Below are 15,906 nucleotides of genomic sequence, written 5' to 3' on the forward strand. Positions count from 1 at the left end.
TAAGGCTAGGGGTGCCTGGGCCCACCCGGGAGCTGTTGTGGGGTTCAGGAGTGAATGGCCAGGGTCCAGCAGGAGAATGCGAGCTCAGCAGATGCCGCATGTTGCAGCAGTGGGGAAGGAGGCATTTGCTGGGCCGCCAGTCCCTTGGCACCCAAGTGTGCCCCTCTGATTACTCGCTGAAGTGGGTTTCATGGTGATAAGAGGGCACTGAGCTGTGAAGGAATGTTGAGAACAGCCACACTGTGGTGGGAGGTTTAGGGCATGAGGCCCCTGGTCTAAATTGACTCTGGGAGTCAGGCTTGAGGAAGCAGTTACCCTGCCTTGCCTGTGTTGTTTAGCTGTACCCCTGCAGCCCTCAACGTCTCCCAACTCATTGGTTCTGTGACTGACACATTACTCAGCCTCTCTGAGCCTTGGTTTCCTCTTTTCTCAACAGTGTCTTTCTCCAGGAGTTATTGAAAAGATCAAAATGAGTTCACATATGTAATGCTGCGAGACAGTGCCTGCCACAAGGTAAGTACTGTAGGTGTGCTTGTTAAAGGGAAGCATAAATAAAACAAGCATCTGCCAACCTGACTGGCTTTTGTCCTCACTATACTTAACCTTCAACTCAGGTTCAGCTACTTGCAGGGGAGAGGGGCCTGGCTGCCCAGTCTCTACCTCTTTCTGTGGTTTTGCTAAGGGGTGACCTGGCTTTGGTTCAATTAGCCATGGGCTCAGTGGCAGATTCTTGCTAAGAGCCCCACTTGCCTGTGATAAGAGGCAGTGTGGGGAATGTGGTGTCATGGAAAGAAATGACATTTGTGCTGCAAAAATGGACTCTCATCTTGGGACGGTGCTCAGCTGTGATGATGGTAAGACTCTGGGCTCCTTGTACATTGAAAGTCTTTGCCAGCCAGGTGCAGTGGCTCATGCCTGTAAGTCCAGCACTTGGGGAGGCTGAGGCAGGCGGATCATCTGAGGTCAGGAGTTGGAGACCAGCCTGACCAACATGGCGAAACCCTGTCTCTACTAAGAATACAAAAATTAGCCAGGCATGGTGGCAGGCATCTGTAATCTCAGCTACTCGGGAGGCTGAGGCAGGAGAATCGCTTGAACTTGGGAGGTAGAGATTGTAGTGAGCCAAGATCGTGCCACTGCACTCCAGCATGGGCAACACAGTGAGACTCTATCTCAAAAAATAAAAAAACAAAAAAGAAAGAAAGAAAGAAAGAAAGAAAGAAAGAAAGAAAGAAAGAAAAAAGAAAGAAAGAAAGAAAGAAAGAAAGAAAGAAAGAAAGAAAGAAAGAAAGAAAATCTTTGTTGAAGATGTAGGCAGTGAGTTTCAGGAGGTGAATATTCCTTCCAGTAATTTTCATGGTGTTCCCTGGAGGTGAGTTTCAAGAGAAACATGAAAATTACTTACTTTCAAGGAGAATTGTGAAAACTACATGGAAGGAGTCCTCACCCCTGGCCATGAGAGGTTCCTGCTTTTCTCTTCACATTTCTGGAATGATGCATCTCAGATACATCCAGGTGTGCCATACTAAAGGGAAATGATTGCTTCATTTTTTCCCCCAATTGCACAGTGCTGATTATGAGTACCTCTCTTGCAAACCTAAATCCAAGCAACAGAACTAATAAAACATTGCCATGATCAGTCTAAATCATTTCTAATGGCTCTACCCACTATTGATTTGACCATGGAAATAAATTGGACAGAAGGACTCAGAGGAGTGCTTAGTCGAGTGTGATGATTTAGAGACTGCCTGGACAATATAATAAGAAGAGGACAAAACCCCTGACTAACAAATGGGCAATGATTTAAACAGATTTTTCACCAAAGAAGATGACAAAGAAGCCTGTTAAAAAATGCCCAACATTATGACTCGTCAGGGAAATGCAAATTAAAGCCACAGTGAGGTGCCACTCGTGCTCAATAGAATGGCTAAAATGAAAACAAAACAAAACAGTACTGATAATACTAAGTGCTAGTGATGATGTGGGGCACCTGGAATCCCACATGCAGGTGGTGGAAATACAAATGGTTTAGCCACTTTGCAAAGCTATTGGTGGTTTCTTACAAACATACTTAGCACACAACCCAGTAATCCCACTCCTAGGTTATTTACCTGAAAGAAATGAGAGCATATGTCCACACCAAGACCTAGAGTGCATCTGTGTGCAGTTTTTCCCTTGGGTTCCACCAGCCCAGGGAAAGCAGACATTGAGGCAGCACATGATAGTGCACAGGCTTTGTCCTGTAATCATTTATCTCTGCTTTTTATAATAAACTGAAAACTGTGTATTTGAGGTGGAAGTGATTAGATTCTTAGCTCTGGAGGGAAGGGAGAAATGGGTATGTGGTTCTTGATTAACCTAAACCAATTGAGTAACTAGTTCCTTTGCCACAATGATTGGTTCAGGGATGGTCAGGTAACCTGAGTTGGCCCAATCAGATTTTTGTTTGATGATGCTATGGGGGAATGGGGAATGAGATGTGGTGGCCAAAGAGACATCCTCTTTCTCTTTCCTGGCCAAAGTGGTATGTGTACACGAGGCCTGAAAATGCTACAGCTGTTTTCTGCCATTAAAAAAACAAAAAACAAACAAAAAAAAACACATACAAAAAAAAAACTAGTCTGGGGGAGGAAACAGAGGAGATTAGGAGATAAAAGAATCACAACAATGGGGCTGGAAGTCCTGATCAAGTCATACCTGATGCCCACTTTCCTTTGCATTTTTCAGAGACATCGATAAATTTCCTTCATTTAAGAAGCCAGTTAGAGTTGGGATTTTTTTGTTGTTGTTACCTGAAACTGAAAGCTCCTAATTAGTCTAGATGTGGATCTGAGAATGAATCTGATTTCAGGAGATCGTATCAAAGAAGTAGAACAAGCAAGACACAAGTTTTGTGAGCCAAGGTCAAAGCTAACACAGAGATCTGGGGTGAAGTTGTAGAGGCAATGAAAACAGAGCAGCAGAGCCAGGTGGGTGGCCTTAGCAGAACTCTGGGCCTGGGACCAACAGCATCTGTCAGGAGGAGATCAGGTGTGGGGCCCTGTCAGGACCTGGCCTTGAGGGGGTTGGGGTGGGATGGCCAGAGAAAAGAAACTATGAGGGGACAGTGCAAGAGACAGCCTCAGGCAGATGGTCAGTCATAAGACTGGGGCCTCAGCAGGACTGTCTACCCTTCCTGGACCAACTGCTGGAGGCTGCCTCTCATCCAGGGCGACGCTTGGTCTAGAACGTGATGGAGAGTTGAGCCTGCAGATGGATCTGAAGCAGGTGAGCTGCTCTTCTGATTCAGCTGGCCTTGGGCTAGGGCTGGGGCTCTGTTTCTAACAGGAATTTGCCTCCCGATGCCACAGCCTGCAGAAGATGCTGGGAGAAATCCAGTTTTACTGGGTGTGATGGAATTCACTGGCTGCCTCAGCTGGACCTGACCTTGGCCTTGGTCTACTCCTGCACCACACATTCTGCTCTCTGCTACTCACAGGATCCTGTATGGAAGCATGCTGGCTCCTGGATGAGGCCTTCTGCTGCACCTGCCCCCTTGGTTTCTCGACAGATCACTCGTTCTCTTCCTTGCAATTTCATCTCCCTCCCTGGAATGGACGTTAGGCCTCCAGCCCCTATTTTTAGGTTTGGCAGCACTATTGGTGTGTGGTTTTTGGCCTCCCCTGTCCTCTGTCCCCAGCTTCTTGGAAAATCTGGATGCGTCTCAGGATTGGAACAGGGGAGATGTGTGTTAGGTTTTGTCTGGGGAACAATAAGATAGAAATCAAGGTGTACGGGGTAAGCTGGGGCAGCCTGCGGGTATCCCGCTGTGTTTATCAGCCTGAGTCCTCCATCTGCGGTGGAAGCAAAAGCCCAGCTGTGGGAGATGCCATCTGAGTATATGAGAAACTTCCAGCTGCACATTGTTTGGGCTAAGTACAATATTAGGTTGGTGCAAAAGTAATTGCAGTTTTTGCCATCACTTTCAATGGCAAAAACCGCAATTACTTTTGCACCTACCTAATACTTCCATTGTAGCACGGGCTACCACCATTTTGCTAATGTGTCCGTTTTCTTGGCATTGACCCCGGATCCTACACTCCAAACTTCCAAAGAACACATAAAATCCAAGGCTAATCATAAGAATGCAATGATAACATCTGGAGATTTTTAAATCGTAGATCCCCCTTTTGGAAGGAGAATGGCATTTATAACCAACTGATGTGAGCTCAAATTCAGTCTTGACTACCTCACAATAGACCCTTTGCCATCTGGGGTATACTGAATCCCCCTGTATCCATTTCCTTGCCTGTAAAGAAGGATGATAACTATCTTAAAACTCAGTGGGTGTATTTCTGCAAATATTTTTACAGAATCTAGTGTGGTGCCTGAACGTTAGAGAAGCTTAATAAAGAGTAGCTGTTATTTTTAACATTAGAGGAAATTCTTTAAATGCAAGATGTCCTGGCCCTAGACACTTTATAGTCTGCCTAGTACTAAAGCTTGTGTTTCATCCAAGGGAGCTGAAGATGAGACCCAGCAAGTGGATTGTTTTAAAGTCTTTGTCTTGAGTTCATAGCAAACGCTTTACTATGAGCTCATTCATATTTCCCCACCTTTACCATTTGAGGCCCTTTCCACTGCTGTCCCTAGATCTCTTTGCCTGGGGGTTTCCCCTGGGCCCCAAAGGCCACTCTGCCTGGGCCCAGCAAGCTGGAATGCTGGGGAATTAATATCCCTTAAGTGCAGTCTTTAACCAATGAATGATGGAACCTGGTGGATAAATACTCTAGCGCCCCTGCTTCCTTACATGAGATAACTTAGTGGCTCTCCAGTTAAACTGTCTCCCAGTTCCCACAGAAGAATTAGATCTCTGTTGCCCACAGTGATAACTGGCTTGCTAACACACTTTCCTCCACTGCTTTCTCTTCCTTGCCTTCCTTCTACACTGTCCCACAAGCACTTCCTGGGATCACCTTTCAAATCAACTGTTTGCACTTGAGTCCTTGCTTAGAGTTTCCTGGGGAAACCCAAATGCAGGTGGATTTCAATTCAGAGGTACAACTTTTGGGTGCTGCTAGGGTTTGTTTAAACGAGCCAGTATTATTTGAAGAAAGGCAAACCCAGCCAAGATGAGATGGGCCTTGCCAAAGAACATCAGGCACATTTTAAGCATGGCAGTAGGGCTGATGTTGGAGCTCTTTATTATAAACTGGAGCCATCTGCCGGCCTGTAATAACCTGAATATGAAAGTCCTAACCTGGGATGCAGTTAAACTGCATAATTTCTGTTTGTGGTTATGCATTTAAATCTTAACATGCTCTGAACGGCAGATTGAAATTCATAACTACATTGTTTTACAAAACTGGCATGAAGTCCCTTCAATACAACGTACAAGATACATTAGTATGTTGCATCAAGAGCTCGGTGTTTTCTCTTTGTTGTTGTTATTCTTCGTTTTTAAATAAAGGAAACTTGTAGGACCACAGCCTTGTAAATGTCTTGAAGTGATGCCAAGAACCTCTCTATAAGCCACTTTCTAAAAAGCAATTTCCTTTTTGTCCCAAAAAACTCCCCAAAGCACCTTAGGCGAACACCAAAGCGAGGGTTATGTTTGCAAACTGCAAATACAGCAGACATTTAATTACACTGAATTCATCAAAACCCTAATTGAGACAGGAACTCAAACCTTATAGCTTAATTACTTTAATTTCAGATGGATAACAGACTTGGTCATGTGCAACCCTCCATCCTGAAGTTCATAGAGGGAGGCCCACGGGCACTCGCTGGTAATTCTCCCAGACAAATGAAAGTGCAGATCAACATAAATAAAATGCTAAGTGAGATCCATGATTGGATTTATTAATCGCTTCAGTTCCCAATATCCAGCCTTTGCCGTAACATTCCACTGCACCAACTCCACCGCCTGGGAGAGCTTCTCCCTGTTTGAGGCTGGGAAGCTGTCATTTCTTTTTTTTTTCCTCCCACTGATAGACAGCACAGAAGTAAGTACCAGTCCTTTGAGATTGTTTTTCTATGAACATCTCCTTACTTTGATTTCCATTTAGAAGACCTTCTCTCTGACTATCCCTTCCCTTCCCACTGAGTATCCTGTGTCTGTTAATTAAGCTGTGGACACCCTTGACTGTTAGATAAGTTCCATCAATGAGTTGGTCAAATTATCACAGTGACCTAGGTGGAATTTGGAGGTGAGAACCCCAGGGATGCGTATTCTGAGCATAGCTAATGGTGTCTGAGACTGACTTACTATGTAGAGCAGGTGCCATTAATGCTGAACATGCTATAGTTCATCCCGATGGCAACACTAGGAAGTAGGTGTGCTTGTACCCACTCTATAGATGAGAAAAATGAGGCTTTGAGAACATAAGTAACTTCTCCAAGGTTCCACAGCCAGAAAATGGCAGAATCAGGATTTAAACCCAGACCCATCTGATCCCCCAGCCCATGTTTTTTCCAAAACATAATTTTGCTTCCTCTGCAAAGACTTGAAGGATCCTACAAAACCCTGAGCTGGATGGCCTTGAAAACCTCCAGGTGGGCACAGGACAGGAAAGTCAGAAGGAAAGGTTGGCATCCAGAGTCATCGCGTAGACTGCTTCTCCCAACAGTCATGGTTGTTACTTCTGTCCGTGGCTATGGGGTTGTGAGGTGAGCCAGCAAAGACCTTCTGGGGTGAGTCAAGGGACAGACACCAGCATTTTTTGGAGTTCAGGGAGCCCTTTGCCTTTGATGCAGGTGTTCTAACCAAGCTGGGATGAACTGCGTTGCTAATGAGTGATGAGCCACACACGCATCCAAGCCGTTTCATAAGTAATTAGTTGTGTGGCACTGACTAGATGCTCCCCAGTCATTTGTTTCATTTCTCTACATTATCTCTCTTCCTTTGGGCTTGCTTGTGAATCAAGCTTCAGGTACAAATGACGAATGAACTAATGACAACACTAATAACAGCCAGACTAATAACCATACTGCTGACGGTGACAGTGCCAATTAGAGTGCTAACAGTGACAGACTCTTCTGCTGGGTGTGACTGTTTATCTCTGGAAGGCCACGAGCAGGTGTCCAAGGCAAAAGAGAGCCAGGGAAGTGCAAATAGCACCAAAGGCAAAGGCAGAGACTCATTTTTTAAAAAAAATACTAACTACATTTATGGGAGATTTAAAAAGCACATATTGTGGGTCCACAAAATCTAAGACATGAGCTCACTGACTGAAAGGATGAGAAGCGGGAAATCATTCGGCCTAGGGAGCTGAGCGGAGCTCAGTCACCATGTACCGGGAGCCCCTTTTCCTAATAGAAGGGACCCATCCACCTGTGGTCCCTGGAGCTGAGTCCCAATGAGATCCAGGTGTCCTTCTGCATGTCACCTGAAAGCAACTGACACACCAGGCAATCCAGACAAATCAATAGGCATGAAGATAATGGAAGTAAAAATGGGCAGTGGAGAATGCAATGGTGGACCCGGGGTATCCTGCATGGAGACCCTCGAGTCTACATCAGCGGAACGGGCAGCATGGGGTGCCCCTTGCCGCTGCTGTGAGGTGAGGGGCCTGGCAAAGGGTGTGGGGAAGGCTGCCCCGGGGCTTTCCTTAGCCCCCTGACCCAATCAGCCGCTTCTAGTAGAACAGTGCACTGTTCATATCAAGGCTGCTGATCAAGTGATTAGGATCAACAGGTTCCTTGATATCGTAAGTGGAGTAGCCTCCACGAGGTTTTAGAAGTGACTTTTACTAGAAGATACACAAAGTTGTGGGTATTTGGGCAGAGACCTCAGGGTTGTGTTGTTTCTAAATAAACTTCCTTTGAGGAAATTTAGGATATCAGAGTTGGCAAAACAGTTGCAAACCCTGCAAACAAACCTCCAGGTGCTGCTGCAATGTAGGCTTGGTCGCCCAGAGCCTCCCACACAGTGGCTTCTGAGTACCTTCCACAGACTTTCCAAAACAGACACCAGTATTCATAAAGAACACAGATACCAGGACACCACCTGGAAGTGGCATCAACTCCATAGGTAAACTGCAGGCTTGCAGAGCCCTTCATGACCCCAAAGGCACGCTGTAACACAGAAATGAAGTGCTCTACCACAGTCGAAAAAGGTTAGGCTGTGGCCTAAACCGTGATGACTGCACACTTGGTTTACCAGATTCTCATGTATTCTCATTGTGTTTAGCAGATTCTCACGTATTCTATTTCCACTGAGCAAAAATCATACCGAAAATTGTTTTAGGCCATTCTAGTTCAGATCAGTAACATACCAAAATGAATGTGGAACCCTTCAGATTGTAACCCACATCTTTCAGGCTGGTTAATTATTTATGTGGACCTGAGCATTCTATATTCCATCAACATAGAGACCAAGTAATGGTGGATTACCAGTTTCCACTTCTAGCTGGGCCAGCCTCCTAGGATGTGAGGTCCCAAATCACTGCTGCCCAAACCACTGGGCCCTGATGCAAGTTGTGTTCCAGCAAGACAGTCTCCTGCCTAAACTCCATGCCTCCCCTTTCCCCAGTGTCACATTTTGCCATCACAAAGAAGCTGCCAGTCTTACCTGCCCAGCAAAGAGCCCACAGACACCAATGATGCACAGGATGTTGAATACCGCTGAGCCCACGATGGTGCCAACTCCCACGTCGCCTTTGGTGATGAAGACCCCTGAAACACAGAACCCACATCAGCCTGGCTGTTGTGGCCCTGTTGCATTCCAAGGTGGGCGTGGGGAACCTTTCATAAGCATTAGATTGTTCTCAGAATCTACGGGAAACAGCTGAGGGGTGGAGAGAGCTTTCTAATCTACAGAGGGATGATAGCTGCACAGGAGTGTGATGGGCTTGGGGTCTGGGACAAGTTCATGCGGAGTAAAAGCATCATTTAAATAAAACAACAACAGCAGATGGGAGGCTGATGTTCTACTCATTGGGGTCCCTGGATTATCATTTTCTATGAGTGGTAGACAATCTCGGTCTGGGGGCCATCTGTTCCCAGAGCCCTTTTCCTTCAGACAGTGAAGGGCTGAGATGTCCCTCTGTCTGTCACCTACCTATGACCGATGTGAACAGCTCTGGGGCCGAACTGCCTGCCGCCATGAATGTGGCCCCAGCCACATCTTCACTGAGGTGCAGACGCTACAGAGGAGCAAAGACAAAGCACAGGTGAGTTGGGATTCCATCTCGGAAGAGAGGTGACTGTGACACCCGAGAGGCCAAGCCCTGAGAAGCAAAGGCTGGGGCTTCAGCGAGAGCAGGACCGATGGGACCTGGGGCTGGTACTTAGTCCCTCTCAGCCTCCTTCTCCTCCTCACAGAGCGCAGCCACTGCTGCCGATCCCCTGCTGAGTCACAGCTCCTTTCAACGTCCTCCTCAAGGGACAGGTTTGGGGAGGGAACTACATGTCCTTATGAGCTAAAGCCTCTTGGGAAGATCTAGGGGTCTTCAGCCCAAATCCCGCAGGGGCTGTGCAGATGACAGTCAGGAGTGGAGTGGGCCCATGGGAGGCCACAGCAGGTGGTAGGTCTGAGGCTCTGGTGGGGGCATTTGCCTCTTTTCTATGGGCAGCATTGCCCAGTTCCCCAGTGTGGCCAGATATTCTGATTTTTAAGAGATGCCAATAGTCCAAACTTTTATGCAAAACTTCCTGATTTTTTGTGATACTATGCTGATCTCAGGCTAAATGAGGCTCATGGTAACCAGTTTGTGAGTCTTTAGGAGGTTAGGGAGGCATGTTGGGGTGTGGATGTGGGGATCATCCTCCTGAAACCCACTCCCCTTCCTTGAGGCAGTCTGGAAACCCCGGGATCAGAGAGTGGGAATGGGGGCTTAAGGCTGAAAAGAAGGTAATGAGGCATCAGCCCTGCCAAGATGGGGTTTATACAATGAGCTCTCCAGGTTACTCTGTTTGTTAAACCAAAAGGTGATTTGCAAGAAGACAAGGCAATTATACATTAGAGGCTGGTTACCAGATTTTGCATTTCTGCATTCAGTCATGACCCAGAAAGTATGCTGCTGGCTGCCAGTGAATAGCCAGTTCCCTCCTGGCAGTCAAGCTTGAGTGACATCCTCCTCTTCCCAGTGGCACCAACGGCTGCACTTCCTTGCTCAGCCAGAGAGGGGCGGTGTGGCCCTGATGTAGGTCACTGGCCTCCATTGAGTCACCCACAATAGTCTGCAGGAGAAGCCCTAATTGAGGATTTTGATCTAGGATCCTGGGTGGCTTTGCTGTTGGCTGGACAGCAAAGCTTCACAAGGGACGCCGAGCAGACCCTAAGATGGAGGCGCAGATAGCTCAAAGTTGCAAGGTGTGGCTGTGAGGGGTGCCCAAGCACTCCTGCCCCATGGAGCTAAGAGTCTGTGAGTGAGATAGCCTGACCCACAGCTCGCAGCTCCCTGTATGGTTTGCCAAGACCTGCCAGGAGGCGGGAGCCATGTGTTGCTGTGGTTCTGTCCTGTTGGGGTATTAGTTGCGGCATCCAAACCTTGGGTTCATGTCCAGTTCCCCTCTCTCCTTCATCCAGCCAGTTTGTTTCTTCCTCTGTATCTTCTTACACCCCTCCATCATCCCCAGTTCACTTCAGCCCTGGCAATATCTCACAGGACTCTAGTCTTCTTGACTCTGGACTCCTATCTACCATGACAGAGCCCTCAAAAGCCCTCCCCAGCTCCCTCCAGAGCTTGGAATAATTCCTAACGCCCAGCCTGGCTTGCAGAGCTCCCCGTATGCTGGTGTAAAACCCCATCTTGATTTTGCAGCTCAGACATTCTCTCACCAAATACTTGGCCATGGACACCTTCCCTCTAAGGGCTGTTCTAATCCTGCCTCTTGCACAAGCCCTTTCCTGATCTCCTCCCAACTCTGTCCCTCGCAGCATCAATCTCTCTCCTTCCCCCACTCTCTCTCTGCACTTCTGCACTGGCCAATTCCCTGCCACTTCCTCCAGCCCCCTGTGGATATTACCCTGGAGCTGCTCTGCAGCTAGGAGCCCTGGGATGTGATGGGACATGCTGTGTGTGATCTAGTTTCCTCCCAGCCCCTGGCATAGAGCTTGGTCTAGGCAGAGCCCAGCTTAGTGCTGACGTCAGAGGGGTGAGTAGTGTTCCAGATCTATTGTCACATCCTCTGCTGCTCAAATGTCCCACTGCTGTCCTGGAAGCCTCCACATGGGTCCCAAAGCCTCCTACCCTCCCCATCCACCTTCATCTTTCCTAGACAAGCCTCTGCTCGGCCCAGGGCTGCCACCTCATGGTCCTTGGGGATGCCAGGCCCTTCCACTCGCTGAGCTTTGGTTCATGTTCACTCTTCTTCTTGAAATGCCTCTCTCCCTTTCTGCCTCAGTGCAGCTGAGGCTGTCTACTGTGGCTTATAGGATTTCTCTAAACTCTGGAGACCCTCTCTGCATGTCCTGCACTGGTATCTCTCAGCTGTTCAAAATCTAGGGGTTGTCATTTCCCACAAGCAGAAAGTGAGGTCCAGACAGGGGAAGGGGCTGGCATGGAGCAGGTGCTTTGCAAGCGCCAGGGCCTGACCCTAGTTTCAGATCCTGGGTCACTGCCTTTATCTCCTTCTCTTTCTCCCATTTTCTTTTCTTGGCCTTTTCCCGAACCCCACATTTTTCTGCTTTTAACTTTAAAGTATTTGAGACTGAGTGAGAATCTGCCCCGACCTCCAAGCAATGATTTGTTGAACAGTGTGGATTTCTCTCCCCATTCACCTTTCACAAAAGCTGGAAACAACATCCTTCTGTGTTTTTCTGCCCCACTCCCAGTTTTAGTCTACGAGCAACCATGAAACACACTATACCGAATTATTAAAAGGTGATTAGGGAAAGCACAGGCAGTAAACAGAGTCCAGGGCCGAGAGGCCCTCTAGGCCACTGCTGGTGGACCCACACCATGATCCTCTCATCTTGTGGGAAAGTGTAACTCCAGGGAGAACTGACCCCACATGTCTTAGAAGATGTAAACATGTCAGGATCTCTAAATCTATGTGAGCTCTGACAGCCCACCCACCATTCACAGACACAACGTTTCCCCAGCAATTAAGGTTGTTTAAGGTCCATGGAGCCAACACTGTCTTTACAGGAGACAGGCACGGGGCACCCACTCTTGTTATATGAATCTTGCTCATAAGACCAGATTCGGGGTGGGAGCAGGGAGAACCCAGGAAAATGTGGTTGCTCTTCTGTGCCCACTCCTCCAGTATCGCTGTGGGTCCGGGCAGTGCAGCCAGTTCTAACACCACCATGACCTGGTCCAGGCTCGTCTCTGGATGGAGTAGAGAAAAGTCTGAAGACTTGGAAATCAGGCTGACGTGGGCTCAAACAGTGACTGTATCCCTTGACCCAGGGCAAGTTGCTCAGCTTCTCTAAGCTCTGCTTTCCTTGTTTGTAAAGAGGGGGTAATATCAGTCAGCTGGCAGAATTCTTGAGATGATTAAAGACAAGTAGACATAGTCACACCACACTGTTTAGCGACTGAACCACATCAGGGACCTAGTAAAATAACACCCCGCCACCAAACATTTTCTTTCCTTTTCCTCTCCTTATAACTTTTTTGTTAAAAGACTCACACCTGCCCTCTTTTCCTGCCATTTTCTGGCTCTTTGATTGTCTCTCCCTACAAGGACGTGGGTATTCACAGGTTCTGTGTCCTCAACTGAGTAGAACACATGCTGACAACTGTACTGACATTTCCAGAATATAATTTTGATATTCACACTAAAAAATTTGCATGGGAAAGAGAGAGAGTTGTTTTGCTCTGCATGAATAATAAACCACCCAATGGTGGTATTTCAGAGATCACAGAGGACTCCAGTTACAGGTGAGGAACACCTCCTCCCCTTCAACATAAGGTGACCCCACTCCCAGGTGGAATTCCTCGGACAAAGGGCTTCCACACCTGCCCACTGTGCATTTCAGATGCCACCTCACTTACTCTGTGCTACCGTGGAAGAGAACCCCTCCTGTGGCTCTCTAAATATTGTTATTGTGGACACTTTTTATTTATTTAAGTATCCAACATAACTTCCAGGATGTAGAAGACACTGCTTAGGGTATGTGGTTCTCTAGTCTGTGGTTCCTGGACCAGGCAGCAGCCTCAGCATCACCTGAAAAACGTATTAGAAATGCAAGTTCTATCCCCTCCCACTCTCCCAAGACCTACTGGATCAGGTACTCAGGGGAGAGAGAAGGAAAGGGAAGACACAACCAGTTTTGAGAACTACTGGCATAAAGAAACTGAGTTCTGGACAGATGTGTCTGGGGGAGATGCCTTCTGGAAACAGGGATTCTGAATTTAAAAATAAATAGATAAATATAAATAAATAAATAAAATGGAAAGCTTTCAGATAAAGGAAGCTACATTTCCAAACAGACAAAGAGATGAAAGAGGCAAGAGAATGAAAGAGTTCTAGATCTGCTGAATATTTTTTGATGAAAGGGGTTTAACTTGCTGTTCAGCCTGGCATGCACCGTGATGATTTCTAACAGGGACACTTTCCTGATCTCTGTGGCCAATTCTTTCATCTCAGTGCTTCCGCTTGGAGCATTTCTGTACATATACAGAGAGAGGAAGCATGGCAGAGGTATGCGGTTGGAGGTTTTTAATCCTGCGAGGACGCCACGGATATCAAAGGAGAGTTACGGAGGCAGAAGGAAACACAGGAGAGAGAGGTGGGGGAAGTAACAGAGAGAAAGGAAGAGTGAGTTTAAAAGGAAAAGAAAATGGGGAAGGAAAACACAAATAGTACCATTAGTTAGGTCTAAATGGAGTTGGGGAGGTTGGTCCTGTGGGTTTTCATCTGATTATTGACCACAGTCATGAAATGCTCAATAGACTGATGGCACTTTGGTGCTAATATCGCCCATTGCTCTCAAACATGGTGATGCCTGGTGTTCCCACTGCAGCTGCCCTGCGAGGGCTCCCCAGGACTTTGGTGAGGAGGCTGGAACAGTACAGGGCACAGGTCCAGTCCCCAGTCTGGCTCACACATACCAAGAATATGAGGCACGTACCTCACAGATCTTTTCCAAGGAAGGGACGAAGAAGTCATCACACACAATGGCCAGTGCATAGAACATGTATATGGCCTGGAAGAGAGGAGATAAAAGGGGTTAAAGTTAGAGTGAGGCAGAGCCAGGAAGATGAGGGTCCAGCCACCTTCTGCTTTGATAATGTCTTCTGTCATCATGAATTCAACATCTCAAATACCAAGTATTTCCAATGCTCACAACACTCTCCTGTGACCTGGTCCCAGCTTTCTCTCTGATGTTATCACCTGCCACTCTCCTTTTGCCCACCTCCCTTTCCATGAAACATGCCACGGATTCCTGTCTCAGGGCCTTTGCACTTGTTCTTCCCTCTTCCCTGAACACTCTTCCCCAAGATATCCCACTGGCTCACGCCATCACACCCTTCAGGTCCCCGCTCAAATGGCAACCTCTTTCCTCCGCTCCCATTTCTCTCTATCTCATTTATCTCTTTGTTTTTTCCTGATGCATTATATGTTAAATTAATTCATCTATTGTCTGTCTCCTCCACCAGAAGTTCATGAGGATATGATGTCATATAATTAATTTCATATAATGATTGCCATATCCTCAGCAGTCAGCACAGGGCCTGGTATATAGGAGGTACTCCATAAAGGTATGTGGAATGAGGGAATAAATAAATGAACACTTCCAACTGAACCTGTTTACTCTCCGGATGCCTGCAGGAAAGCTTTGCAAACTTGCTTCTGCATCTTGGTCAGCTATGACCAGGGTATCCCCTGGAATTCTACCTTCTGGCCAGAAATTGCCTCTCCACTGTATCCAACCCCGTGTTCCCTCTCTAACTAATGAAATCTTACTAGGATTTCAGTGTTGACTGACCACTCAACATCCTTCTCCCACTCTTTCCTAAGGAGACCCCAGTTTTGTCCAAATATCCACCATGCCCCATGTGGAAGGTGACCCTATCCTTTTCTCCAGGAGTGGATGCTGATTGGTCAATCAGTATGCAGTATTCCTTAGCTGTGGCTATTGGTTCAGAGGTGAGCACATGACCTACGTTGGCCCAATTAGAGAGCAGGAAAGGCTTTTACTTTTTGCCAAAGGGAGTCATTTCTCACCCTCTGTTGCTTGTTGTGGACAAGGAAGCTGGGAGCCCTCATTGCCACTGATAGTCATATTGAAGGAATCTGACTTGAGAGGAAGTTGACCCTGAATCAGAAAAAACCTAAGCCCTGGATAACATCACTGAGCCCTTGATCAAGTGCCCACCCTGCCTCTTGACTTCATAACATACCATGAGCATTGTTGAGGCCAGTTTGATTTAGAATGTCTCTGTTACTCACTTCTCAAAGCATCTAGTAGGTGTGGTTCAAGTTCTAGCACCTCAGCAGTGACATTGCATTCATTTATTGACTTCCCAGTATCTTTTCCTTTTGAGAAATGCTCCTCAGGATGGGAGTCATACATGCCCTCCTCCTCACACAGGGCGCACACACATGACCTAGGATAGCCATAGAACATCCATGCCCTGTCACACAGTGGAGAGTCAGGGACAGGTCTGTAAGGGGCCAAGCAGAGATAAATGGAGAAGCTGAGGGAGAGACATCCTCTTTTTATCGATATAAACACCCCACATCTGGAGCTGCTAGAGGCAGCTGTCATATAGAGAAAACTTGCCTGAGAAGAATGCTGCTCCCACAGTGAGAAGCCGACCAAAGAGATGGGACAGGCACACGCACACACACACGCGTGCACACACAAAAAGTACACACACAGACACACACATGCAGGCATGCATGCACACACACACACACACACACACGTCCCAAATGACACCATGTGACCCCTGGCCCCGGCTCCATTCTAAAATCAAAATCACTTTCCAATTTCATGAGCCAATAATAGGCCTTTTACACTTAAGC

At 47.1% G+C, this 15,906-nt stretch overlaps 1 protein-coding gene across 2 annotated transcripts in view; it reads right to left on the reverse strand.

Annotated features, from left to right (window-relative positions):
- SLC24A3 (solute carrier family 24 member 3) overlaps nucleotides 1–15,906 on the reverse strand; it is a 499,800-nt gene that overhangs the window by 120,104 nt on the left and 363,790 nt on the right. For both annotated transcript variants that reach the window (XM_032142373.2, XM_032142374.1), the window contains exons 4-6: nucleotides 14,006–14,080; nucleotides 9,041–9,125; nucleotides 8,552–8,655 (exon numbers count right to left, since the gene is read on the reverse strand). In XM_032142373.2, the coding sequence (XP_031998264.1) occupies nucleotides 8,552–8,655; nucleotides 9,041–9,125; nucleotides 14,006–14,080 (264 nt within the window). The remainder of the gene's footprint in view (nucleotides 1–8,551; nucleotides 8,656–9,040; nucleotides 9,126–14,005; nucleotides 14,081–15,906) is intronic.

Source organism: Hylobates moloch, unplaced genomic scaffold, assembly GCF_009828535.3.
Source record: "Hylobates moloch isolate HMO894 unplaced genomic scaffold, HMol_V3 SCAFFOLD_21, whole genome shotgun sequence".
NCBI classification, from domain to species: domain Eukaryota; kingdom Metazoa; phylum Chordata; class Mammalia; order Primates; family Hylobatidae; genus Hylobates; species Hylobates moloch.